The sequence below is a fragment of the Acanthaster planci genome, linkage group LG01, assembly GCF_054643075.1.
Source record: "Acanthaster planci isolate LZ-2023a linkage group LG01, COTS_SCS, whole genome shotgun sequence".
Taxonomy (NCBI): Eukaryota; Metazoa; Echinodermata; class Asteroidea; order Valvatida; family Acanthasteridae; genus Acanthaster; species Acanthaster planci.
The window spans coordinates 36722790-36750110 of record NC_141777.1 but is presented as its reverse complement, the minus strand read 5'-3'; the positions used below and the strand labels follow the sequence as shown (position 1 = coordinate 36750110).

The 27321-nt window shown below is 41.7% G+C and overlaps 1 protein-coding gene across 2 annotated transcripts; it reads right to left on the bottom strand.

Annotated features, from left to right (window-relative positions):
• Positions 1-13: 13 nt before the first annotated feature.
• Positions 14-27321, bottom strand: LOC110982350 (pinopsin-like). 2 transcript variants are annotated; one of them, XM_087145126.1, is made up of 4 exons: positions 26790-27321; positions 16659-16853; positions 5135-5268; positions 14-2132 (listed from the first exon to the last, which is right to left on the bottom strand). In XM_087145126.1, exons 1-4 carry the CDS (start codon positions 27118-27120, stop codon positions 1626-1628), a joined length of 1167 nt encoding a protein of 388 aa, XP_087001252.1. In that variant the 5' UTR covers positions 27121-27321; the 3' UTR covers positions 14-1625. The 2 variants fall into 2 exon arrangements, with proteins under 2 accessions (XP_087001252.1, XP_087001255.1); XM_087145129.1 differs by lacking the exon at positions 26790-27321 and adding an exon at positions 25364-26055.

The window sequence follows — 27321 nt, the reverse complement described above, 5'->3', positions numbered from 1 at the left end:
TTTGAACACAGCCAGTTCCTGGCAATCTTCTCGATCTGACTGACTATGCACTGTTAGTCCCCAGGTAGAAAGGGTCTTTAGATTCTTTAGAGCCCGATATATTAAACTACATGTATGATATGGTTGAAATTTGGTAGATAACTAGAATGGGAAGTATTATAGACAAGGTGGCATGATGTAAAGGGTGGACATTTTAATTTGTTATATCTTCTAATGTTCGAAAGGGTTTGAATATTTCGTCATAATGAGGTCGCCAAAAATATCATTTGAAACTCTGGGAATTATTTGTAGCTGTAGGATAGATGTTTTAGTAAGAAGTGAGAAATCCAAATGTGGTAGTATTACAAATAAAGGAATGCCCATTTCTTAAGAATAAACAAAAATGCGAAAAAACCCTTTGCTCTGTCCTGAAGATGGACAAACCCTCTAGTTAGCATTCTCTCTGAATGCCCAGTCGGCGTCGTTTTCATATTCTACAAGACCAGTGGGCTTAGTGAAGCATCTACTGAACTCCACATAAAGACTGGATAGAAGATGGAGAGCCATATATAGAATCCAGTTGAAGCCATACTGGAAAGACCGTTTGTGAGCGCAGCACTTTTGAATTCATGCCCGGAAGTACAAGTGTAGCTCTCACTGTGCGTATACGGTCGTCATCTTACACCAGCGTGGCACTTTTGAATTGATGCGTGCACATGTGCTATGAGTAGCCTATGCGGTCATAACATCACAATGGTCTTCAAGTAAATTCCTTGTGTGATCTGTTTCACCAAAACCCCCAAATTTTGACAACGTTTCGTAGTTAAGAATATCTCTGTTTTTAATTTAAGAAAAAGGTGTTTATAATGAATTTACAATTCAAAATTGAGAAAAAACTGCCATAAGGGTTTATTTGAAAAAAAAACAAAGAAAGATAAAATAAATATCGGCGGCCATCTTGGAAAGATCGCGAGTGAAAAGGTCAAAATACAATTTTAAATGATTAGCTGGTGCATGGGCATCCGTTATCCAGTCTTCACATAAGTGGAAGGAGTCGAGGTTGGTCCCTCATAGACGCGGAAAAATGGTCTTAAAAGCTAACTGACTCTTTCCCTCCAGCACGTGACCCTCAAGGCAAGACCGCGCGTATGCAAGCGCTGCGACCTACAGATGGCTTTGAATCGTGCGCATACAATACGGGCGATTCACAAAAGTGCGCCCCCATGACTGTGCAACGCGTTGGCCAATCGCAATGCGCGAAATCTGTCGACCCAATGTGCGTTTAGAGTTTAATTTCCACACGTCGAATGGAAGTGGAACATACGTGGTGTACATATAAATTTGTAGATATCGGCAAATGTGGAGATTGTAATTTTAACCAAAATTGTCTACAATTTTGCACACTTTTTTTAAAGAATGGAACAAACAAACAGGCTGTCGTGAGAACGTGACCCCTTACACCCCTGACCTCAACGTTTGGGCTTGACTTTGTAAGCACCCCAAGATGCACAGAGAAACGCAAGACCAGAGTTTACACTATCATAGTTGTTACCGGCCCTGGACCGCGTCATGTGCGCGGCGGTCACGAGAAGACGTCCTTGGGTTTTCACACAATTTCAGGCTCTTTCGGAAACGGTCAAAGTGCTCTACGGCTTCAGCAGTTCGATCATGAGATAGAATAGATAGAGATAGAAGCCGTAGCCATAAAGAACTCCATTGGATCCCGTGGGCCTCAGATTGTGCACAATGCCCGCCGTGCACTTACACTGGTTATGCTTTACAAAAACTGCGCCTGTGCAGGCGGGAACGATTACATGGCATGTCGACACTGTAACGTCATCACTGAGAAACAAAATCATCTTTGATTCTTCACACAAGTTTCCTCCATTAATAGCACAGAATGGCATACGCACCTGTTGATTTAACAGAAAGTAGATGATCGGATTATACACGGTGCAGGCTTTGGCAAACATGGCCGGTACCGAGGCTGCGACTGGCGAGATAGTGTTATCCTTGCTGGCAGTTACGTAGAGAGAAAACGCACTGTATGGCGTCCAGGCTACCAGAAAGCACGTGATCATGACGACAACCATAATGGTGACTTTCTTGTCGGCTTTGTGCTGGGAAGATCGCGCTGCCTCGCTGGATGCGATCTGAAAAGGGCAAAAATATTCGGTAATACTGTGATAACTTATAATATGGGCCTACAAAGGAAAAATGACAAGGGAAACTTTTTCCAATACGGAAAACCCTGGTAAGCTAAAACTACACTGACACTGTGTGGCAGTGCGCAAGAATACACGAAACATGATGTCAGATCAAATATTTTCGCTGGAAATTTGCTTTACTCAACTCCAGCAAATATCGCTGGAAATCTTTTACGAATTTAAATTCGCTTGGTGTCCGTGCCAGCCTGTCGAATGAACCGGCTGTAAAACTCGTAGTATTTAGCCTTGCTTTTCCTCGCCTCATTATACGAAGCCACCCGATCTGTCTACCGCAGTTGACAAAAGGCCACTGTACTACCATGCCGGTAATGCGACACCTAAAAGCTTGATAACCTTCATTTGTACAAACTAAGGTGGAAAAGGAGATCACTCAAGCTGACTTGTGTGGAGAGAATAGGGCTCAAATCAAGGGGCATTTTCTTATATTTACCACACGCACAGCGCACGGGACATGTACCTACTGCGAGATTTTTTTTTTGTGCGTGACCCATTTCTGACCCGGAGAGGCGGGTGCTATGAATGACTAGACTTTCTTGTGTATTCCTGAATTTTTTTTGCGTTCTCTTAGTTTATATTTCGGAAACTAATTGCAGGAAGTTTCTGGAAAGCAAGATGTTTCTATAGTGTATTAGTTTGTGGAAGATATAGAAGACCTATAAGGGGGCAGGATTATGGGACTATGAAAGGATTGAAATTGTTTCTATGTAATAGCTCAAAAGAAGGGAATTTCGTCAAGTCTTCTGTATCAGGACCCGTGATCTGATGGCGACTCGTCTGTGAAGCGTTTGGAGAAAGTTTGCCTTAACCGAGGAGGTGCTTGACAGCTGAACTTATTCTAGAAGAGACATTTTGTGAACTGAGTGTACATTTTAGTCTCTTTAGGTTGTCATTCCTCTTTATTTCGCAATGGGAGTCTGCTTGCGTTTCTCGCTGTTTTGTCCTTTTACCAGCTGTTTGTTGGAGGTGAATTCGCCCTGCGTCTCAGCGTATACGTTTATACCGTCAAGGAACTGTTTTCGCCATCTGTGGAGTACGTCGTCCTTACCTAAGCCCTCGCCCGTAAGATCTTTCAATTTTGTCAAACGCTGCCGACACTTGAAGCATTCTCATTTGTCGTTTCTTTGCCCTTTATATCAGTGACTTTTTTTAAGTTTTCGTTGCATCCAAAAAATTCTGGCTTTTTAATAATTCACAATCATTGACAGTTGGGAGATTTATTTTCCGATTGTAACAGTAGTGATTTGCGATTTCCATGGCACCCCTTCTTCTCATTTTATCTAAGTTTATTTCCTTTTGGAAAAATCGCAGTTTTTAAAAGATATTTGAAAATTTCTGCCGACAGATGTGGCATACATTTAGTTTTTTTTATTCCAGCACGCTCATTTCAATTCGTGCTATTGGCGTTGGTTTGCCTGCTTATTAACGCGGTGCACGTATCGCATGTACATGTAATACGATAATACATTATTGCCACTTTTAGCATATATATACATACATTGCATTCGATTTTTGAAGCCTCGTTCAAATGTTCTATGGTGGCTAGTCGAATTGCGCGATGAAGCGACAGTGATTACATTTGGCACTCTGTAAATTATTGCAAAGTGAGCGGTAAATAGCCAAAAGTAAGACAGATTGACTGGACTCTTCAAGAACAAAACAATTTAGATAATTTGATGTAATGTAAGCTACATGTCAAAATTTAAAGAGGAACTATAAAGAAACCTTTTTTTTCAAAATGACCCTTTTACAATAGCTTACAAGACCATCTTCTGAAATAAAAAAGTCAAAAACGAAACCCGGTTGTTCTCCCAGGCTGGCTCAGCAGTCAGCACGCTGAAGGGGACTTGAGCTTAAGCGCTCAAGTCCAATGATACTCGATTACATGCATAATTATTTCTGTATGGGCAACAGTTGGCCTTAGTTTTTCCATGATCTCTTCCCTCGGCCGCTCAAATCGGACCGGTCGGCAAGAGTATGCGGTAGTGTATTAGTCCCTGCTCTTTCTTGTTTTTACCTGATCGGGTTTCAGGCCGAGTGATCTCAGACAGATAGCTGAGTAATTGGTAGGCCCGAAGATGGCGATGTTTCATTGATAGTCACATTGATAATCACGCACATCTACATGCCTGGGCAAGCGTGGGTAACACGAAACAGTTTCATTTCTTCCAACGGGCAGCTTTAATATCGTGTGAGTCGCGACAACAACGACGCCTAGTGTTTGCGCGAAATTTGAGAAGATTTGCGCTTCACGATGTTCCACAACTAGTGTTATATTGTCTGAAGGCAAAGACGTGCGTTTCGCTTCATTTCATTTCAGACGATACAATTATCTTTGGAGAGAATCTTTTTTTTAACCAGTAAAGACGTCCATGTAATGGAACTTTTATATACACTCGTGTGTCAAATCTTGGGATCGCTTCCGGATTTTTTTTGGTGAGCGATGAAGCACACCGTGCACACTGTGTATGGAATTTATTTGACAGCAAAAGAACCTTCAGGTGACAGCACATATCAACAATTAATTAAGATTTGTAGCGAGTAAAAAGGTTTGAACAAGAAATTAATTGATCGAAGGTTCCCTTGACTACAAGATGGTCAGCGTTGTTTAAGGATACTTCGAGAGATCAGCACACATTTTCAAGTAAATTGAAATTCCTGTGCAGCGATGGTATCCATGAGGCGCGGCTTCATCAATTCAGCCGCATGCTTTCAACATATATGCACTCCGAGAGAACTTGGCCCCAGAGTTCACCTCGGGTTACCCTTACATCTAAACATATTGCTGTATATGGCGATGGATTACTTATATTCGCCACCTGAGAATGAGCAAATGCATAATAACCGTTACTCCACATAATTTCAAGTTAACAAGGCATTTTTTTTACAAGGTTTATGTTCAAAAGGGTGTCCCCAGGATGAATTCTCACCTTTTTGACGGCATAAAGGAGTAGGGTGTACGAGCCTACAATCAGAGATAAAGGGATGACCAGAACCATGACGAAAATGAAAATGATGTAGGAGGAATCTCCAGGATCGCTCGACGTCCAGTCTACCGAGCATGCTGCCAAAGATCAAAATTAAAATACTGTTGGTTGGTTGGTTGGTTGGTTTGATTGTTGTCTGGTGTGGAATTCTCAGCAAGCCCTTGAAATTAATGTGCCACGTTGCCGGGTACTCTAAATACAGATAAAAAAATTAACAACTGAAGCAGTCACCAGAAGTTCCCTTTTTATCTGGTGTTCTGCGAGTTTTCTAAAAGGTAGGTATACATACAGTGCGAAACCTGTGACGTCAGATCAAATACTTTCGCGTTGCGAATTCGCAAAAGTTGAACACATACCAAATAAAGTGAATTTCCCGGCAATGTTGAATGGGGACGACGTCAAAATCGCTTCGATTATGAAACCAAGGTTCATAAGCAGTACTTAAAAAGCGTCAAGTGAGATGACAACAGAATATACATGAACATTGTATATCCATCAACATCCTGCACTGTGAAATGAGTAGCCGGAGGACTTATCCACCGTCGTTCTTCACTGCCATAACTTCATGATATGCATCGGTTTGCCCCTTGACTGTAGTCAAAGTTGGTTCATGAAACACGTTTGAAGTTTGATATTGTTTTTTTTGGGGGGGGGGGGAGACTGTTGGAGATCTAAAATAAGACGCAGTGGTACCAAAGAGAGCACAAAAAGCCATGACAATAACGCGAAAGCTTAGTTCGAGAATGAAATGTGGCAGATTTTTTTGACAAAGATAAGCCCTTTACCCATTTGGGTCAAAATGTAAATAAAGGTCAGGTTCAGAATGAAGTCCACTCAGACATTGATTGACTTACATGAATAAAAACTTGACAGACATGTCGAAATTTATGACGTAATGAGACGTCATTGGGCTTTATACTTTTTGGTTCAATCTCAGGGTTCCTTAGGCCAAAACACAAACAAAGCTTTGTACTATTTACCCTACAATATTCACATGAGCTCACGTGTTGTAACAGGACATAAAATGATGGGACACCGCTGAATATATACGCGGGAGAAGTGGCCTACAAAAAGACGGGATTGTGTTTTCGTCTTGCCCGTTGTGATCTTCCCGCAAAGATAAATGCATAAAAAACAAAGGGATCATGTTAACGAGGGTCGGGTATTACCGTATGGGGCACTCTGTATTAGAAACCAACCTTACTTCTGTCACTTTTAATAACAATTTGCTCGCGATGGCAAACAGGTTCATGAATTTGTAAGGAACAGGGAAGTCAAAAATTGTCATAACTCGTGTTTTGTGTTAATGTGTTTATTTGCTGCCCCGAAATTGGACCCCCTTTTTCGATTTCGTTACCTTTTCATTCCGTGATGTAGGCTGATGAGGCACCGAAATTTACAAAGCGACTCGATGGTTTAGACCCGTGAAATTACCTCTGGGTGCGAGTAGATCGGCACTGCACGAAGCCAGCGGCGTGGCCACCGCGTCAGTGTACAGTGTCTATTAGGCCAAAAAAGGTCACTGGTTTCTGGTCAGGGGCTACCCCATCTAAAGCAAGCATGTTAGAATTGCGCAGTAGCAGTATTTCCGCCGATCAAGCTAGTTTGGCAGCTTTTGGACATCATATCATACCAAATAAACATTTTTTTCCGCCAGCGGGCAGGTCCACGGCGACGCGTGCACTAACCAGAAACCGGAGACATTTTTTTTTACCTAACCCACTGTATACACTACACATGTCGTGGTGCCGTGTATTGATTGCGTGTCCGTGTACTATCTGGTTGCGCGGTTGCAATTCACACGCCCTGATTGACGAGTTAAGACTGGAAAAAAAGCTAAAATCTATCTTCAAGGAATGGTCTAAAGATTTACCAAACCATTCACAAAACCACGATTACAAAGCTTCAGACACATCCCCAATCGATCTAGACTTGCTGACAAGTCGTTAGTCCTAGATTGCCGCGTTTTGTCTGTGAACTTCCCAATCAGTCAAAATCCATTGGTACTCAAGTTTCAGCATAGTAGCATAAATTGCTCCAACTTACCTTGACTTGACAAATACGTTCTTTCAGTGTTATTAACGTATGATTGCATTGCTTTCATGTGTGCGTGCAGCACTTTCTGCGGTGAGATCCAATAGCACAAAGCCAAGCAAGTGGGAAGAATTTTTTCTCAATACGTTGGACCTTATGGGCAAATCTGGTGGCGTGTAACAATCAATACACTAAACTAGGTTAATTGGAAATTGAAATGATATACAAATTATGAATGTTTATGAGTGCAATGGTAACAGCAGGCTCGTTGAATGGAACATTTCATCTTTCAACTCATGAAAATATTCTTCCCGTTGTACGAATGAAAAACATTCATTATTTGTTTTACATGTTTAGCATCTAAGTAGATCTTTGTTATTTGATTGGAGGATAACATTTATAAAATATATGAATATAAATAAGGCACTTACCTTCTGTCATCTGCTTTTTTCCTAGTCCATTAGGCCTATATAGACCTCTTCAAACTTGGTGTCCAATTGAAAAGTTCAAGAACACGAAAAGACAACAAAGCAATGGTTGAAAGTTTAAAACGGTAGCTTGTTCAAGCCAAATCCAAATAATTCAAAAGTTCTCAGACACGACGCGAAATACACTGCTCACCTCCAAGTCAAAGTTCCAAAATTAACGGTGTTCACAATATCCGTTGTAACATCACAAGTTCGTAACTGGACAATATTTCAGAAAAACCCACGATATGTAGGCTTATTATTCTACTTGTTGAAAAAGTTGACAGTGCCATGAAAGTGAAAATGCTGAACAGAAGAGGTTGACATGTCATTTTGGATGTTGAAGAGGGATTCTTTCAAGATGAGTTGCTCTTGAGAATTGGTCGGAAGACTGTCTGGGAGATTATCCAAGACGTGGTCATCATAATTGGGTTGTTCCTCTTTATGCTCTTCGTTGGGTTGTAGGCCTACCTCTGGCTCTTGAACATTCTCTTGATTGGCAATTGCTGCAGCCGTCAGCCTTTTCTTCTTATCGCTGGTCCTTGAGTAGTGCTTCAATGATGACTCGGATCGGTGTCCAGTGACAGACACGGTGTGACGGTTGGGGAACCCAGCTTCACATACTCGTACATATGCATACTTGTAGGGTATTTCCTTTGTTCTCATGTACAAAGCTCCCACACAACATGGACAAAATTTCAAATCACTGCCATTTTAACCAAATTCAGTTTCCTGGGTTGAAATTTCAACCGTATGTCCCTTATATAAAAGGATGAATGACACTTGAAAATTCCTCCTTTTTAAGTAAATTTGAAATATCTATTTTGTGAAATTCTTGTGGGGTACCACTTTAGTACCCTACAAGGATCAAAACGGGCCTTGTGGGGTACCTTCTATTGTTCCGGTACCCCACAAGGCACCATGTACAAACGCATCGAGCAAGGTGCAAGTTGTCGCTCTCAAACTGTGATTAGTGTACTTCTTGGAGGAACCAGCATTCTCGGAGATCTTTTTTTATCTTATTTTCAAAGGTACTGACTCCTAAAGGTGCAGTGGGTTTAGGACCTCGCCAACATAACATTCTTATGCAGGGTTGAGGACATCTTTGAAAGCCAGAAATGTTGTAACTTGACATCTGCTAGACCCTGGTATCTCATACATAATTATGACCACTGGCGCCTTCATCTTCATTTTCACGTCTAGACTTGGTGAGGGTATCACGATGAACAATGTAACGGAGATTTTGCTCATCAACTTCCACAACAAAGTCAGAAGCCTTCATAACGCGTTCATTTTCTCTGCCTCTGCGAAATATAACATGATGTCAATAAACACCTTATTCTGAAGGCTGTTGTTATATCCGGTGTTGTAATATCCATTGGATCTAAGATCTTTGCTACATCTTCTTCACTCACTGCTTTCTTATGCCGGACAACTCACTTTCCTTCATTCTTCAGCTTAACCCTCGAGGCTTTGTAGACCTTGTTGCTCTCCTTGAAGGTACCACTAGCTGGTTTTATCCACATCCCCGGATGTTAGAAATTGACGATGCAGCCCATACCGAATTGCATGCATTGACTTTTTAGTGTACAATGTGTCGTTGTCTCTTCGTAAACCACCGTAAAAACGCGACAGGAACTGGTCAAGTTCTGCTATGGATCGCTGTACTACCTCGTCTAAACTCATACCAGCGCACCTAGCGTACGATTCTAGTCCATGTACAGCATACTGAATTTGTTTCTTCGTATTCTTTGCGTCCGCTCCGTCAAGTAATTCAGCAATTTCATCGTCATTCAGCAACACGAAATTGCTTGAACCCGCCGCCATTTTAGTGATAATGAACAAACACGCGCCCTCTGCGCCCTCTGTTGATCACTTACTTATTGAAGTTCTTTTGCGTGTAATAGATCAACCTGCATTTAACCAAAAATGCACGGTGTATATAACAAATTTCAACATTTATGACGTAAGCCATGAAATTTATTATAAATATCAAGGGACCTACAATCCTCCAATTAAATGACAAGGATCTACTTAGGTGTTGTAAGTTTTGATTTTACATAATTATGCCATATAATTAATTTTAATGTTAACAAAAATCGAGTACAATCCCTCGAAGTAAAAGCGCCTTTCCATTAAGTACGTTTTTGGGTGATGTGCGTACATGATGCATCCATGCATTTCACTCTCACGGACACAAAAATAATCAACATTAACGTAACACACGTGCGCGTTGCGTCAGGCCGTCAAAATCGTCCCGGGAGCGAATTTGACGGATACGCAACGCTTGGGGCAAGCGTTGACGCGCACAAAGTCGCCTACAGTCATACCATTTTCAGTATTGGTCAGTGCTTATTGAACGGCACACATGCTGACACATTCCAATCTACTTCAACCTGATTGTCTCTTTATTTAAGTTGCACAGTTTATACGACACTTATCTCCAGTATCTCAGTGCAATGGAGGTTCGACCAATAGCTGTAACTTCTCTGACTCCATTTCGAATCTTTTCTGTTCATGGTACAAAGATCGATTAATGTGCCTCGAGAAGCGGCCCGCAACACGTGCTTTATAATACTGCTCATAAATAATGTATGCTTCTGGGATCTCCCCTGGAATTCAGGAGCAATTTCCATATGTTGTGTGCAAAACTGAAAACGAATTCTCTAAGTTGGTGACGAGGCAACCAACGTCCCCCCCCGTAAAGGAAGAAATACATTCATAACGTGTAGATCGCAGCAAGTAATCCGCGTGTAGGTCGCAACGACATTGCGCTTGTAGACGACTGAGTTTGCACCACTGACGTCTAGAATCGATCTCGAAAGGTCCCATTTGCTTGATCGACTGGCATTTTATCCCGGAGTTTGTTCGCGTTTGGTGAAGGCTTCTTTTGGATTTGGTTGGCCTGACCGGCTCCTTTCCTTTTCAGGCTGGAGTAAGGAAGGGGTGGCATCAATCTGCAGCATTATTTTTGTCGTGTCAACGGAGCTGTAAAATCCAGATTCGAAGCACGACGGTTAGCAAGTGATCATGGTACAGTGACTGGAATATCACATGCACGTAAACATTACACGATAGAGCGTCTGCCAGGTCACAACCCCTGCAGCGTGGCAAACCGTTGCCTCAATTTACCTCATATCCCTCGCCAAGATTTATGATAATGAAGGTAGAATTTCAGGGGCAGAGTGGCCTACCAAAACATTTTTATTTTTTTCTCCTACTTTTCTTTGAAACCAATCAAAGTCACACGAACTATATTCTTTAGTTCGTAATTTATCGTTTTATATAAGAATAATTCCGAATGTAAATCTTATTTCACTGTAAGTTCCTTTATTCAAGTCAGAAACAAGTCAGATTTTGTTGAAATACGGAAAAAAAAGGTCAATCCGATTAAAAATTTCACAGTTCGAATCCGAATCGAATCCAATCCCACTGCCCCATGCTCAGTCCTATCAAATGTGATTCAAGGTCGAGTCCATATCAAAGTTGGATTCGTATCGGGAGAGCACGCTTTCTTAGTAGTACTTGGGGTCGGGGGCGATTGTTTTGCACAAAAGTTTTTTTTTTTATTTGCAAAATTATTTATGAGCAGTCTATTAAGTTGCCCTAGTGGTTGTTCATGGACTTGATCATAAGTTAACAGTAGGCCTATTCTCATTACGTGAGTCTGAAACAACGGGCTTTAGACTATTTTTTTATGCCAGACACCAGGAACGTGACGTACGTGTACTTCGCCATGGCGTACGTGACAATATGCCTCTCTCTAGCAGGAGTTTGCTCTATCAGAACGTAAGTTCACTTTTGTCCCAAACTTGTTGCATTTTCATCTTTCAAACATTATTATGCACAACTTTTGCCTGTTTATATTGACAGATTCAGTTCGTAGTAGAGCTCCACCTCATGTCAAAAACTCGTCATTTGGAGTGATTTTGTCGTGAAAGTTTGTAGAAAACGTTTGCCATGTGATTTGTACACGAAGCACATTGACTATTTCATATTAGGCCTAACGACTATTACATATCTGTGAATTACTTCACTGTGTATTCTTCAAACAGGTGAACTCTGTAGAGAGAGCAGGTTGCACCGTGCCTATATCTTTTAACTTTTATCCGTTTTACCCACACCGTATAATTTATTCCCCACCTATATTTTACAATTTTGTCAGTGGCCATGGTCCATGAACATTTTGCACTTTGTATGTAATTTCTAGACCAAATATCACTATATAATGCTTATTTTTTACTGGTCAAAATCAGTCTAAGCCAGCTTGTACTTTTTCATCTATCCATTTTTTATGTTCCTTCATTTAATAAGTTCCACGATTGTGTCATTTTCCCATTTTGCTCAGTCTCAAATTAGAACAGTTTTTCTGAATTTCGGTTTTTCAACTTGATCTCAAATAGAAATAAATCATTACTTATATACAGTGAGGATAGGCCTAATTCTTTTTGCCAATTTTGACTGAAAATGACTGGAAAGAGTTACTCTAAAAACTCCTAAAGGCTTAACTCCTGAAAAAAATATGTCGGGGAGAGGGCAAATTCCGCTCCTGGCTCTTTGAAGGTTAAGGAACTGAGTAATATTGTTTTCACGACCTGTAACCAGCACTGCATCCACACAAGTATTTGGAATTTTCCAAGGTAAAATATTTCGAGGCATACACTTTTTCTCAAACCCTCAATGGATACACTAAATTGTGGAAAATCCTTTCACCTGTTTTTCTCCTTTAGGTAACAGCCGTTACATCGGACTTGTTTGTCAGTTTACACACCCAGATGTCAGTTCTTGTTACCCAAATTGTTTGTTACGCCGATTTCGCAAAGTGTCTCTACACAGGAGAGTTAAAAAAATTGTAGCCTTACACAGTAAGCCTACTCGCGCTTCGGTCTGGGAAAACGGTGACGGAATTGAAAGCTTACGGTGGCTTAAACGTAGGCTCTACCTTGCTTGTTGACATTTAATTCAACCGATCTAATGCTCTTTCTAGGGAGCTTGGGGTCAGGTATACGTCGCCTTGCTTAAATTAAACTCGTCTGTATCCGGCTCTTTGACAGAGCTGTTCCGATTAATTTAATATTCGAAGTTTAAAACCAAATCAAGGGATGGATTCATTTTAGGTTCAAAATAAATCAAGCTGCAGCTGACGTTGCTGCCTATCAACAAGGCCATGAAAAATGTTCCTTTTAGGATTTTCTTTTCAATTTTTGTAGTGATATTTCTCACTGGGACAAAGAGAAGATATTACCAGTTCGCCCAAGCATCAGTTGTACCCTAAACTTCCTTTTTCAACCAATAGTTTACCACACAAACATGCATATTGTGTTTCGGCTTTTCGGGTAGGGCATTTGTTACAGCCAATTGATAAATCGAACACCCAATCGAATTCAATTATAGCCGAATCGACTCCGTGCTATTTTCTTCTCTCGCTGAACTGCGTGGACCTGTGCTGCTTCGATATGCGTGCCTCGGTCGTCCTCTTTATAACGGAAATTGAAGGCCTGGTGTTAAAAACCAAAAAAGGTTTTATGACATTAAAGGCATTTGAATCTTTAAAAGAGTCCTCGACAATAGAGCCCATAGATATTAAAAGAACAAACGACTTGATCGGCTGCATGTTCGACGCACCAGCAATTATGCTGTGCTACGATGACTTTCCAATAATTGTGGCACAATGACAGAGCTACGGCAAGTTTAATAACTCGATGGATTGGGTGCCATTTTTACGGTTCCTTATGGAATGGATGTGCAAAGAGTCACGTGTTAGGGGAGAAAGGGGGCAAATTCAAGTGGCTACATGCCTAGGATGTCCCTTCCATTTTCTGATGCAGCAAACAAATTAAATTCCGGTTTTTTTATAGTCGGCATAATCAGAGTTGATGCAAAAGTTGAGACCAATATGCACAAAAATATATACATTTGGGTGACTGTTTTAAAATGATGCATGCAGGAATTCGGCAAAGAAAAGCATCCACGCCCAATATTTGCAGATATTATTGAATTATCAAAGAACTAGATTCGCATTAGAAATGGGTCGGCCAAATTTCGGAAAGTTTTGTAACCGAAAGAGTTCCTCCCTTTTGAGTCACGTTACCGAGGCTGCAACCAGACCACAGATCTCTCAACATTAGTCGGTATTGCTGGTGTGAGAACCCAACCTCATATCCACTGCTTCCTTAATATTTAAGTTTAATTCCAGTTTTGCTTCCAAAAATAACCTCTGGAAAACAAACTTTCTTCCCGTATTCTGATTCGATGGACAATTAGCGAGAAAACGATTTATCTCGTGTCCTGTTCGCTGCAGTTATTACATCCAGTTTCTCCTTCTAAACCATCCTCTCTTCTTCATTTTGATTAAAATCATAAAAAATATTTGGTAAATTAGTCGAATGAGATTTTGTTTCTTTATCGTTGAAAAAAAATCACGTTCCTCCATTTAACAGGCCACGGAGAATTTACTCTGTGATGTGTTAGTACCAGAGAGTGCACTCTGAAACGAACGCATGGCCAGGCACCAGACTATTCATTTACATACGTATCCAAGATTGTTGGATATGCAAACGATTCAATCCAAGGGTGAGAGCTGGTAGCCATTGAGGCACACTGCTCGGCACCAGGGAGACGAGGTTGCTTGGAAGCAAACTAAGCTTGTAACAATGGTAACAAGGTTGGATATCAATGTGTAGTCTACAGTCAACTGCGCGCACCATATATTCACCACATGCGAGCGCAGAGCGATTTACATTAAAATGAATGGCCAGTCGGTGTTGTTTTTCCAGATGACCGGTATGACGCGACCCGGCGCTAGTGAAGGGACGTTCACGGAGCCCGTTGGGACGAAGCTGGTGAATTTTCATAGCTGTCACAAGAATAAAGCTACTAGGTGTGTTTATACTGAACCTGATTCTCTGTCGTAATTATGACTGGCGAACTGCAGATCATGTGACATCAAATAATTCAACCAATTCATGGAGAATACCACACAAATTGTGTAAATGTAACAGTCAAACCAACGCGCACGCCAGCACAGCGCACTGAGAGATTTCTGCACTCGTAAGCAAAGTATATGCTTCTCAAATAAAGAGACCAATTAAATATGATCTCTTAAAACATCAAGTGATTCAGGGGCGGGTTCAAAACTAAATTTTCTGGGGAATCTTTTTTTTTTCTTTCAGTGGGGAGTCACAAAATTTTGAACTGGCCTTTCTGAGGGCTGAGGCTACCTTTGGAGGCTTTTCAGACCCTTCTCCGAGGAAGAAGGATGAAATATACCAAAATATCGCCTCCCCTCCCCTCTTTTTTTTGGGGGGGGGGAGGATAGGCCTCTAGATCCGCCTTTGAAAGGATTCAAAACGTGATAACTGCGTGTCACAATTTTATGTCGGTCTGAGAAAGGAAAATAGCGATTTATATAAACACAAGGAAAATACCAGAAGTTTCTAGAGTTGTATAATTGGACTGGATGTTCTATTGCATTTCGCTCCATGGAATATAACAATCTATAACCTCCATGAGATTCTTACCACTGTATTCATAAACATTCATTATACTGAATGACTTTGAGAGAAGTAAGAAATTTAAAATATTCATGATGACCATTAAGCAAAGTCTCTTTGTGAAGCCTCTCTTTTTTGTTAGTTCTGGGTGGTAAACTTCTACAAGCCGAAAATACTTCATTTTGTGTGTGTCATAGTTTATTGCATTTTTTTCCTGTCATTTTGCAAAAAGAAACACAAATACACGAATTTTTTCGAAAGTAAACTTTCGTTGTTTGTTTATGGGATACTATTCGGTTTGGCATCTTATTCGACGCTTGAGGTTGTTGCGCTAAGCTTGTAGGGTTTGGTACGGTGGGTTGTTCCATTAGACAGACGTAATGGCATCTGAGCGCGCAAATTTCAGATTCCTCTCCAAAAAAAGAGCAAAGATCCACGACGTAATTGCCAAGTCTGCTGAGCAAATGACATTCCGGAAAGTGCCAGTGGCGTGCGTTAGCACTGGCTTAATGTTGCTTGGACGGGCACAAGAGTAGGGTCTAATCAAAGCCCGCTGGGGACAGATCTTTTCTCCAACCGATGGACAATCTAGGCGAAGTCTCAGAACAACTGCCTATGGCCATCACTCAGACAGTGAGGCTTGCTCCAAGGGTCTTGACATTCTAAATGACCTCAACTTGATGGGCACTACAGACAACAAAAACCTGAACTATGCCGATGCGATGAAGTTTGACTTCGACAAAACATCCCTCGGTTAAAATCTTTTAGCGTTTTTTTTTTCAGGGTCTTTTAGTTCGGTAATTTATTTTTAAAATGCAAATTGGAAGTTGATTTCGATATTTAGATGGATCGTCCAAAAAAGAGTGAGATTACTTTAAATGCCAGTTTTAATCGAGGTAGGATTAGCATTCTTCATTTGTGGCTAGGTCATCATTGAACTTAGCCTGTTAGTTAACCCCGCGTGACCGTGTTTTAGCCAATCAGAATTATGAACCAGCAATCTCGATCAGTAGCCTCAAGGCTGGTTCGCGCCGTCCATTAGACGGGTTTTGGTATCAGTGAACCAACCTCGGATCGCTGATAGCGAACCCGATCTTCGCGAAACAAACAGGCAGGTAATATGCGCAAGTGGACTGGCCATTGGCTCACTAGTGCATATCTATGCGCCCCAATGGACTGGTTCACTCCATGAATGTAATCAAGAGAACAACGTTTTCTCAGATTATCTCCATTGACCAAATTTTCTCTTCACAAGTTGAAATGACCCCCTCCCCATGAACAGTGTCTTTCTGGAATGACTAACAGCTGCAGCGTCCTCGGGTGAAGAGTATACAAAAAGAGACGTGAAATTAAATTTAAAAGGAGTAGACACTGCAGAATACGTTCTTGGTTAACATTTCACATAATTCAAGCGTTATTGATGTGTTGTTAAGTTAACGCCAAGGCAGCAATAGCACAGGAAAAAACACCAACCTGTCCCAGTTCCTTCCAAGACATAAGAGTTCCATCCCATGGCTGGAGGAAGGGATACGATCAAGGAGTAGGCCCATGTCATAGAAATGAAGATCAGGGCCCAACGCAGTGTCATCTTCTGAGCTGTGAAGGGTCGCACTACGAGGCAGCACCGGTGGACTGACACCGCAGCCAGCGACACAATCTGCTCGGTTCCTGGGGGAAATGAATCCAATAATGTATGATCAGCTCAGACGAACGTGAGTAAAATTAGTTCAATTACCCTATCTTACACATTCGAAGCCTTCACGTGCGAAATATGCGGTTATTAGCCTTTAGTCAAGGCGATAACTACGATAATTTAAGTATACGAGTGAAGACTAGCGCGCAATGCAATTCTTCGTCGGCCGTAAACGATCTCCTTTTACAACTGGCAATTCACCGGGGTTTGCTATTTTTCTTTAGTTCTGCTCCCTACGTCCCCTAATTTTTTTTCTACATTTCGACGTTTCGAACAGTGTACTCTGTCCGTCTTCAGGAAGTCTCCTGAAGACGGACAGAGTACACTGTTCGAAACGTTGAGTTATTCCCCGGTTCTTCTCAGAACCACACATACTCAAAGAAGAGATAAATACATGGTGTTACCGCAATCTTTACTATAAATCTAGTTCCTTTCACCATGAAAACCTTTAAGTCTTAAATGTTAACATTCCCAACACAGTGTACATGCAATCCCATGCAAGGCAGCCTGTTGGGGCCTGCGTGTGATGGTCAAAAGAAATTTGCATGTCGTAATATTTTGCGTCCACTTATTACAGAAGCATAGGCCTCGAAAACGAGCTGGTGAAGGTGTTAGCGGTAGTGGGCTTCATGAGAATAGCGGTGGCTAAGTCTCTGTTTCACGTACTCAAAATATAACAAGACGACCATCAGGGTTAAAAATGAACAGCGTTTTAATCGATGTTTCACAAAGCACACGTGATCTCAACAAATTAAAACAGTTCGTGAAATGATACGCAAAGTAAATCACAGGCCCCCAAATCGGCCAATTTTGACAAATTGCTGAAAATGCTAATACTGTACACTGCCTCTAGTGAAATAGAATCCTTGCGTTTTGGTTTGTTATCGACATTAATTAACCCTCGAAGCGCAGCCCGTGTAATTTGTTTCGCAAAAATCCATGGGCCACAGGACGTCCCTTAATGCACAGGCGAGGTCGATCTGCAGACCGATTACGGCCTTCAAAAATGCACTTTTCCATGGCTTCGCGTAGTACTAGTTGTTAGCAAATTTACCTTCAAGTTTGTTTTCCTCTTCAACAATACAACGCCGAGAATCTGTCGAATAAACGTTGTTTCATCGGGCAGTAAAGTGACTGCAGTCACCTCAGTCACTGCGCAACCATGTACATGTACATGTGAATATGTACACGTGCACGATCGACCACACAGTCACTATTCGCTCTCCACACGTACATACGTAGGTCAAAAACTGTCCACACACCGTCAGTGCCCATTTAAAACACTTACTAAACAAATGTGGTAAAACTCCTTGTATTTTGGGCATGAGAGTTACGGTTATTGGAAAACAGAAAGCTAAATGTCTCGAAATTGGAGGTTTTGTTCGAGGAAGCCACGCTTCGGTTCTGAGCTCCGAAGGAACGGCCAGTGGACCATACCATTATCTTAAAGAGTGGTAGCGAGATGATATATTTACTTAAGGTAAACTACCAAACTTAAATCTTAAGCCAGTCGAAATTATCCTTCAGACTGTCAGTCACGATTATGTATTATTTCTTTAGTTAATTAATTTAGGCTTACCGAAGGCGTTGACAGTTACTGTATTACCCGTTGATATAGACTCTTCCAGCAGGTCAATGCTTCACACATTTTTGTTGCGCCCGTTATCGGTTGCGATATTTGCACGAATTGTATTTCCCAACGGACGCGCTTTGGAAAATAACAGAACATTTCTCTTTTCTTGAAAATGACAGCATTCCTGGCGTTAAGATTTCACAGATTGTCTGACACTATTATGTAATTACTTTACAGTAAGATATTTCAAGATAATTCGACAGTCCCGTTTTTGAGACCTTGCAAATCCTATATACACTGCCTTCAAATGAAAGCTTGAGATAACACAAAACAGACGAGTTATTAACTACAAACTAATGGCCAATTTCTTGAACGTTCACCATTGACGGGATGATTCCCTATCCTTCACAGTGTTACCGAGAACGACTTGGGGAAACACCAACGTATCAAAGTCTAACAAGTGAAAAATTACTAGTTGTTCTAATGAGAAATGTAGACGCGTAAATTCCGCCGTTTTGTTGAACGTGCTTTGAGGAGAATGAGACCGTTACCAGGAAACCGTTAGGAGATTGCTGACCAAAATGCAGCGTGAGAAAATACCCTCCTCATACTGGCGCCGTAGCTGTGGTGACAAATTCGTCGCAAGGACAGTTTTCGTCCCCACAACTGAGTTTCAAATTTCCTAAGAAAAGAAAACTGTCCGCTTCCGATTGCTTGTTTGCTACAGCAAATTGCGTTGGCAACTGAACCTTCTGGCAATCGACGCAATATCGGCTGAGGGACACTGTTATTTTTACCACTGGAGAGGTCCGTATACAGGACCGATGGATTGACTTCAGTGTGCATTTTATTATTGTGTGGGTGTAGAACTAGCCGGGACTAATCAAAGCTCCATGACATAAATTACTGTAGTGTAGCTATATTTCTTTCCTTCATTTCTTACCGTAACCCAACACCGTTCATATCGGTACTATCATTCATAATTCCCGTAGGAATGGTAAGCCGCATACAACAGACACTCTGTTATAAATTAAATTCTTCATTCAAGGCGTCCTGGGGGATTTGCATATTCATTCTCCATCTATTACGGAGGCTGCCCCTGTTCGACACGAGGACAGCTCTCCGTCAATAACACGCCGAAATCAGCTGTTCCTGAATTCAATGGTAAAATGAACTTTAAATCTCACATCCTTCAAAGCTTAATCAGAATCTGGAAGCGGTATACTCCAATTACCACTGTCAAGAGAGTTTTCGCTGCCAATAATGGGGATGATTTGAAGGCTGTCTTCTGCTATTGTGGACTCCCTGGGTCCAGTACAGACAAACCAGATGGATCCTTTCGTTAATTTCGTCCTACTGGCATTACCGATCTTATCTACAAGAAAAGGCCTGATGCAGCTGGCCCGTCTCAGTGCAAGGTGAAATCGTGTTTGAGGGGTCCATTTTCCCTCAATCGATTACAAAGGTGGACAGGAAATTGCAATGGCATTAGAGGAGATAAGAACCCTATACTCAAAGAATCAAGTGAAATCGAAAAGTGGCTCCTTTCCTTGGCGCGTAAATTTAGCGCTGAACCCAAGGTGACAATATAGTCATCACACTGCCTGTGAATATAATCCCGGATTTTGAAGGAGCAACCACGAGAGAGCTGTGCGACCACCGAGCCTTCTCGGGCAGTGTCCAAGAGTTATGGGGCGGCTGCATGTAACATCACTCGTTCAAATGGTTGCAGATTAGTAAATAAGCTGCCTTGGTTTCTCGGGCGTTCAAGAGTCACACTTATTTAAGCTGATTTCCTGGTCTCTCTTTTTCCTGTCCTTTTTTGCTTGATTAACCACTGACTTTGAAGATATTCCCATCCCACAAGCATAAGGCCGTCCCTACACTATAGTCTGGAAGCCCATCGCTATTTTGAAAACTGACACCTAAATAGAGCCATGGGGAGATTTCTGTTTTGTTAAGGTTTCTCATAAGTAACTTGCAGTCCTGCTGATGGTGGCTTCCACACCATTTTAGTCTTTGAGGACATGCGAATTGTGATTTGGTCGCGCAGGCAATTTGGAGCTTAATTACTTGCCTGCAACCCTTAGCCAGCGATTGCGGCCACTTCACTTCTAGTAGACACTCAGGATACTCTCGGTTGAACGAACCCGATGATTGGGACCAAACACTATAGACCACTGTCCCTTTGCATGCAATTTATGTGGGCGGCCAAAGTTTGCAGAAATATCACCTTTTGGTTTGGTTTTCGATTTTACCTCAAATCCATACAAAATCGACAACGCGCGCGTTCCCATAGCAGTGAGGTGGGACACGGGTATATCAAAGCCTATCCGCCTCGAGCAGAAGCACCCCCCTCATTGGTTGAAAAGAGCCATATCGGTCGAGAGTGTCCTATTGTGTTGGTGCGAGGCGACCGTAACGCTTGCATTCATACTCGTTCGTGCACAAGCTAAGTTCAGTTCCGACTAAATGAGCCTCCGTTGATAGGAAAATCACGCCCTCTCTTGATCCAGCTCGACGCTCATGGGAAAGCGCGCATGTAAACGGTGCGGAATGCCATTACTAACGTGTCGCATGTGTGCCATTGTTAATATGGGTGTTTCACAATGCATGTAGTCTGCCGCCAAGAGAAAACGTTAAAACTGTTCCCCCCAGTAAATGTCCCCGGACACTTTTAACGAATTGCATCCCAGTAAAAGTGCTTTACCTGGGTAAATTTGTCCCCCTCCAGGTAAATTTGTCCCCCTTACTAAACGGTAAACTTATCCCCCCCCGGAAATGTGTCTCCCGTGAGATGCCACAAGTCTGACCCAGACTGTAAATCACTTTATTTCAACTGCTTTCCCGCGCAGCGTTTGGACAGACAGCGTGCTTTTTCTTGAATGCTCGTTAAGTCAAAGCACGGCCATTGGATGAGGAGTGCTACCCTGGACAATCCTTCGACCATGATTCGTGCGTTGCGGCTCGACGAGATGGCAAGATGCCAGATGAGAAATTTGAGCCGTCGTTGTACGTGTAATCCCCATGCGGCGCTGCTGCAAGACTGAGAATTACTACGCGTGTAAGAGGTCTGCAGAACACGGACTGCTACCTTTTCCCATTTGAAACATAGCTCGGTTGATTTTAACATCTCACATCCCTCCGATTTTGACAGCTTGATGAAGGGCTAAAAAGACCTAACTGCATTTCATGTCGACTGAATTCGTAAACCCAACACGAAAATTACAACTTCTGTGTGGCAAAAGAGGGGGGGGGGCAAAATTACCTTAAGGGGGACTGATTTGGCCAGTGGGGCGCTTTTACCTGTCGGTAATTCTGTCCCTCCCCCCGACAGTTTTACTGGAGGACGGATTTACCGTCTACAATGGACGTGTCGACCGGCAAGGCGCGAATGGAAAAGGTCGAAACCTTTCGCTCATTGTGACTGGCCAACATGTTGCATCTTGGAGTTGGACTATTGTGAAACGCCCGCACTGGGTCCGTATATAGCCACTTACGCCGTCAACAGCGCATTCTCGCGTCTTGCTGTCGCAAAAACACATCATTGATTTTGAATCTCTACCCAGCAAACACATTGACGTTTTAATAACGTATAGACTACAAAAATTTTTATGGTGACATAGTCATAGAAACGTTTTCATGACATTTAAGGGATAATTTTGGCACAACGTCTTTCTAATGTTTAAGTAGCGTGAAAAGATGTTTCAATGGCAGTGTTGTCATATTTTTAAATGATGTTTTCTTTATACTGTAGTGGCATGGTTTTACAAACATTTTTATGACATCTTTATGATTTTTTCGAAACTTTAGAGCCATGTTTTTATGAAGTCATATTCCCATAATACTCAAAGAGCTCAAAGTAAGGTTCCATAATGCTATGACATTTGCAGTCCCCTAAATACTGAACTCTTTGTGCCCAATCCTACCGACAACATGCGGCCCCATTTCAATATTCGACGTTCGACAATAGTTGTGCCAACTCAAACATCCATAAAATGTTTGAAGAACATGTCAAATGTTTTTGGTATAATATTTGTATGATATATCATGTTAGCTCCATCATTTTAACTTGAAACTATCAACATGATGCTGTTAGTATGATGTTTAAAAATATCAAATGTACTGAATCAGCGAGTTTTAAACATTAATAGATAATGCCGAATTGACTTATATATACATAAGCGAATGCTATGTTGATTCAAACATGAATAAAATTAGATTTAAATATGTTACCAACATCGGTACATTACATTACTGTGATATTTACTCAGCATATTGGCTCCAGCAATACAAATATATTGAATTCACATCATTCAAGCACTTCAGTCAAGCAATAATAGCAACGAGGCAGGGTTAAGAATCCACTTCCCCCAACTATAACCTATAAATAACAGATGACAAGACTATCCTCCAAAATTAACACGAATAAATAGCACAGTTTTCTCATTCATCATCGAAAACATGTCCCCAAAATGGGTTTCCGCGAGCAGCTTTTTCGCCGATTCCAGAAACACTCATTGTGTATTACATACCGGTGACCCCAAAACGTCACGGGGAAATACGGTTATAAAAAGGTGCATCTTTACACGCAATGTTGACTGTTGATTGTTCCATACATCAAGTTTAATTGTATGATTTGTTGTATTTTTGTGATAAAATAAAAGATACCCTGGTGTTGTGCAGTTGGTTCCGGTTTTCCGAAATACATTATCGTTGAATTCCGTGTTTTAGAGATACCTTATCTTTGAAGTGTGCATTTCAGAGATATATTATCATTGAAATCGTGGTTCCACAAAGCGTTATCGTTGTGTTTGGGGGATAATTTTATTTTTGAAATTAGTGTTATCCAGTGTATGCTTCCCTGTTTCAACGATAAATTAATTCAATAACGCGGTACCAAGGATGGGCATTTATGCGTCCGTAGTTTGTAGTTTCGGACAGGAATCTCGTACAATGAGACTTGGTCGCTACGTTTCCGTGCAATAACGCGTTGAATCGCTCGTTTCCGGACAACGCATTAAGGGTAGATTTTAAACCTTCCCGGTTGTCGCAGATAATTAATATGCCAAGGACTTTTGGAAGACTGCTTTGACAAATATCCAATGTCTGCAAAAGCATTTCGAATTACGGCCTACGAGCAATACAACCTCATATTAAAGTCATGAACACAGAAAAAATAGACAAGAGATCGAGCTCTGGAAATCTTACTGCAGCATCGATGTTTTAACGACGTATACAGCTGTAGAGCTGCGTGCGTGAACTGTGTAGTGTAAGGAAGACCGAAAAGACAACAGGGTTTTTTTCATTTGAAACTAAAATTATTTTTTCTAACTTGCCGATAAAGATTTTAGGGTTGCGCCGAATAATTAGGGTGGGTTGGAAAACCACAAGTAGAACTCTTTTTTGGCCTAAAAAATTGCATATCAGAAGTCGCCGAAAACGTCAACTATGAAAAATCTACAAAAAAGTGCAAGAAAGCCTCTGTCAGTGTCAGTCCACGTGCTGCTACGCTCAAGGAGCATTAGCTCGGATCATAACAGCGCTACCATTTGCTAGAGTAAAATCTGCTGAGGCGGAAACTAGACTAGCTCAAAGGCTCCTTGTAGTTGTACCCAGGGAACGGTAAGCATTCTGTATGTGTTAAAGGCTCATCTATTGTGAAACCGCTGTGTCAGGTGGCGTTATGTTCAAGGTTGAGCAATACAATCTTCACTCGTCACCCAGCGCCCGAAACGAAGATTAACAAAAACGTGAAGTACAAGAATGTTTCTTGAGTACAAGGGTCGAGAACCGAGTACCTAAGGTCGAGTACGCCCAAAAGCCGAGAACAAAGAATCGAGTACGAGCCAAGTACAATTAATTTTCGAGCACTGATGATCGAGTACCGACCGAGTATACTCTGGGGTACAACTCTAACACGGGTATTTAGTAGTTGTTTTCTGGTGTCCCGATAGCTTCGTGGGATTTTTATTAACGCTTTGCGAATTATTCTTTTTATTTGCACTGGTGTGCAATTATAGTCTTAGCAGCCACTTGTAGGAAACACACGACTGTACCGTAAAAAAACAGACCCAATCAATACGACCAAGGTATTAAGTTGTGGCCAAGTCTATTCTACTCGTCATAGGTACTTTATGGCAGTAATAACCTTGCAATATACAAAAACTAACAGCTTTCTGAACACAACAGGCCCTTGTCAAACAACTGAAATGTAACAATCCTGTTGTGCATCTGTGCCCTATAAAACATAGCACCCGTTGTCATGTATTTACTAACAGCCCTTTCCAGGGATTCGTCTATGATCAAATATTGCAAACTAGATATTCCAAGAGAACACTGTGGATGATAATCCTCATTTTACTACGCATTGTCGACTTAATTGGTTGTTGCCGATAGAGAAATGTCATGTACAGTCATGAAATACAAGGTTTTTAAAAAGCTAATCCACGCTTAGCTCCAGATATAGTATTTTCATTGAAAAGATATTCACTAAAAACCTTTATAACATCGTCAGAACAAAACCTGGAGGTCTTCAGTTTTGTTGTTACATAGTACACTCTTTTTGTCACTTTGTGAGAACATTCGACCACGTATTTATGTCCAACATCGTTCGCCAGTCCCACTTGCATCCTGATTCCTGCGGAATATAATGCCTCTCTTTTGACGAACAGTCACCTCGTCAACAGGGCTGACGAGGTGACTAAGTGTCCTTTTGTTAAAACAGAGGAACACAGACACCGAGCTTTCGTAAAATGTTTGTTTTTTACGATCATTTTACCTTGAAACTGTGTCCACTTGGTCTTTGAATCAAATGTACCATAGTGGTAGAAAAAACTGCAGATCGGGAAATCATTTCTCTTCCAGGTTTTTGCCACTTTGTGAGAATACCAACGTTCTGTTCAAACTCACCGCATGTTGTTACGATGAATGCATACCACGTACAGCCACCTGCACCAAAAATCCATCGCCTTGCAACATTGGCTACGAACGTCAGAGGCGTACCGAACACCGCCACACTCAAATCGGCCACACAGATGTTCACAAGAAACACGTTGATGGGATTTCGTAACGTCGTATACCGAGCGTACAGCACAAGCACGAGGGCGTTGTTGAAGACACCGAACAAGGTGAGAAAACCCAGATAGACCCCGGTAACATCGAAGGCGGCGAGGGGCACCGGCGGGTAGTTTCCGACGGTAGTGCTCGTAACGTTCATGCTGAGCTGTCCGCCACTAGCGTCTTCCCTACCGAGAGGCAAGCCTCGTAATGAACGCTCACTGATGGGAAACGAGACAGACCCAATCCGCCGCTGTTCCAATCGTAAGAGAAGCTCGTGGCTGAACTGCAGTTTTTGCTCTTGCCGTTTGATTAGTCAGTGTGTACGAAGCCGATGCATTATACTGCCAAATGGGAAACACCGTGTATGGTCCGCCTGTCAACAACCGGACGTTGCAGGTCACAGCAACGTCTTGGTCATTTGCACGCAAAATAACATCGACAAAGTAACCCATTATTAAACCACGAAGCGCCGTTGTTAGAAAAATTTCAAAAAAGCTTACCCATCCGAACAAATCTAGACTAATAAAACGAAGTAAGAGTCGCGCTCAGTAATTCGTTTGCGCTTCAAGTTCCTAACTGTGACGTCAATGCAAGCTCTCCTTAATAACCTGCGAAAGATTATTTTGGTAACGTATGTCGCAGGAAGAGAGAATCACCCAAACACTAGCTAGTCAAAAATATACGTATAATCGCACTCGCAAATATATTTATAGGAATTATACATGAAAGATATATTCCGGGTTTCCTAAATCAAATACAATGGTTGGATACAATTCTGGCACTGTCTTTCCCGCCGATTTCATCCGTCTTGTTACCCATTTATCTTTCTGTATCGACTAAATTGACCAACTTCCTCGTTTTACACAGTGGAAATTTACTTTCAGCCTAAGCGAAAAAAGAACCAAATAGAACAAAATTTCAATTGCTGGAAACTCATTCATTCATTTGAAATAAGATAATTGATTTTTTTACACCTTCATTCAATATAAGAATAAATAATAAATGATTCAAGACTACCTGCAAAATAGTGATAGAAACTGACACTTCAGTTTGTACGTTCACCTGGTAGACTAATCACAATGACCAGGATCAAAAGATGATGTCCACTGAATTGTATTTCTATTGATAATCACTAACTTGGTCGGTTGCTGAGATATGATGAAGTGACCAACCTGATGGGCACTCTAGTGGTCTTTTTGTTATAGACATGCTAAACAAAGGGGCAGAAAGAGGGTAGATGGTGTCAAGTGGAAATCAAAATTATCATTAAACTTACCACAAACCGTGACGATGAAGGCGTACCAGGTACAGCCCCCGGCGCTAAATATCCACCTCCGGGCAACATTAGCGGCGAACGTGAAGGGACTTCCGAGCACCGACACGCTCAGGTCGCCGACGCTGATATTTATCAAGAAGAGATTGACAGGATTCCGCAGGGTCTTGTACCGGGTATACAAGACGAGAACCAGCCCGTTGTTAAAGATACCAAAGAAGGTGAGAAGACCCAGGTAGACCGAGGTGACATCGAAGACAGCCTGGGGAATTCCGTCGTAGGTGCCGCTGGGCTCAGTCGGGCTCAAGACACCACTTTGCAATGTGGTATTCATGACCGGTGCGTGTCACGGACAGATAACCAACTTGAAACAGGCAACCCGCCCAGAATGGTCGGCTAAAGGCGCAGCAGTGCAAATAACTGTTTCAATCGGCGACAAGGAAAAAGTGTCTGCTTGTTTGACCTGAGGATTCTCATTTATAGATTTGCATCAGATTCAGCGGGCGCGCGGTAGATCCTTCATGATTTAAATGTA

What these genes read in the sequence shown, in the direction of transcription:
- LOC110982350 (XM_087145126.1), bottom strand. Translation starts at nt 27,120, where the DNA reads ATGAATACCACATTGCAAAGTGGTGTCTTGAGCCCGACTGAGCCCAGC. An exon ending in CTTGGAAGGAACTGGGACAG is followed by an intron (nt 5,269 to 16,658) that starts GTTGGTGTTTTT and finishes GATCTTTGGCAG; the next exon opens with CATGCTCGGTAGACTGGACG. An exon ending in TCCTTTATGCCGTCAAAAAG is followed by an intron (nt 2,133 to 5,134) that starts GTGAGAATTCAT and finishes TGCCCTTTTCAG; the next exon opens with ATCGCATCCAGCGAGGCAGC.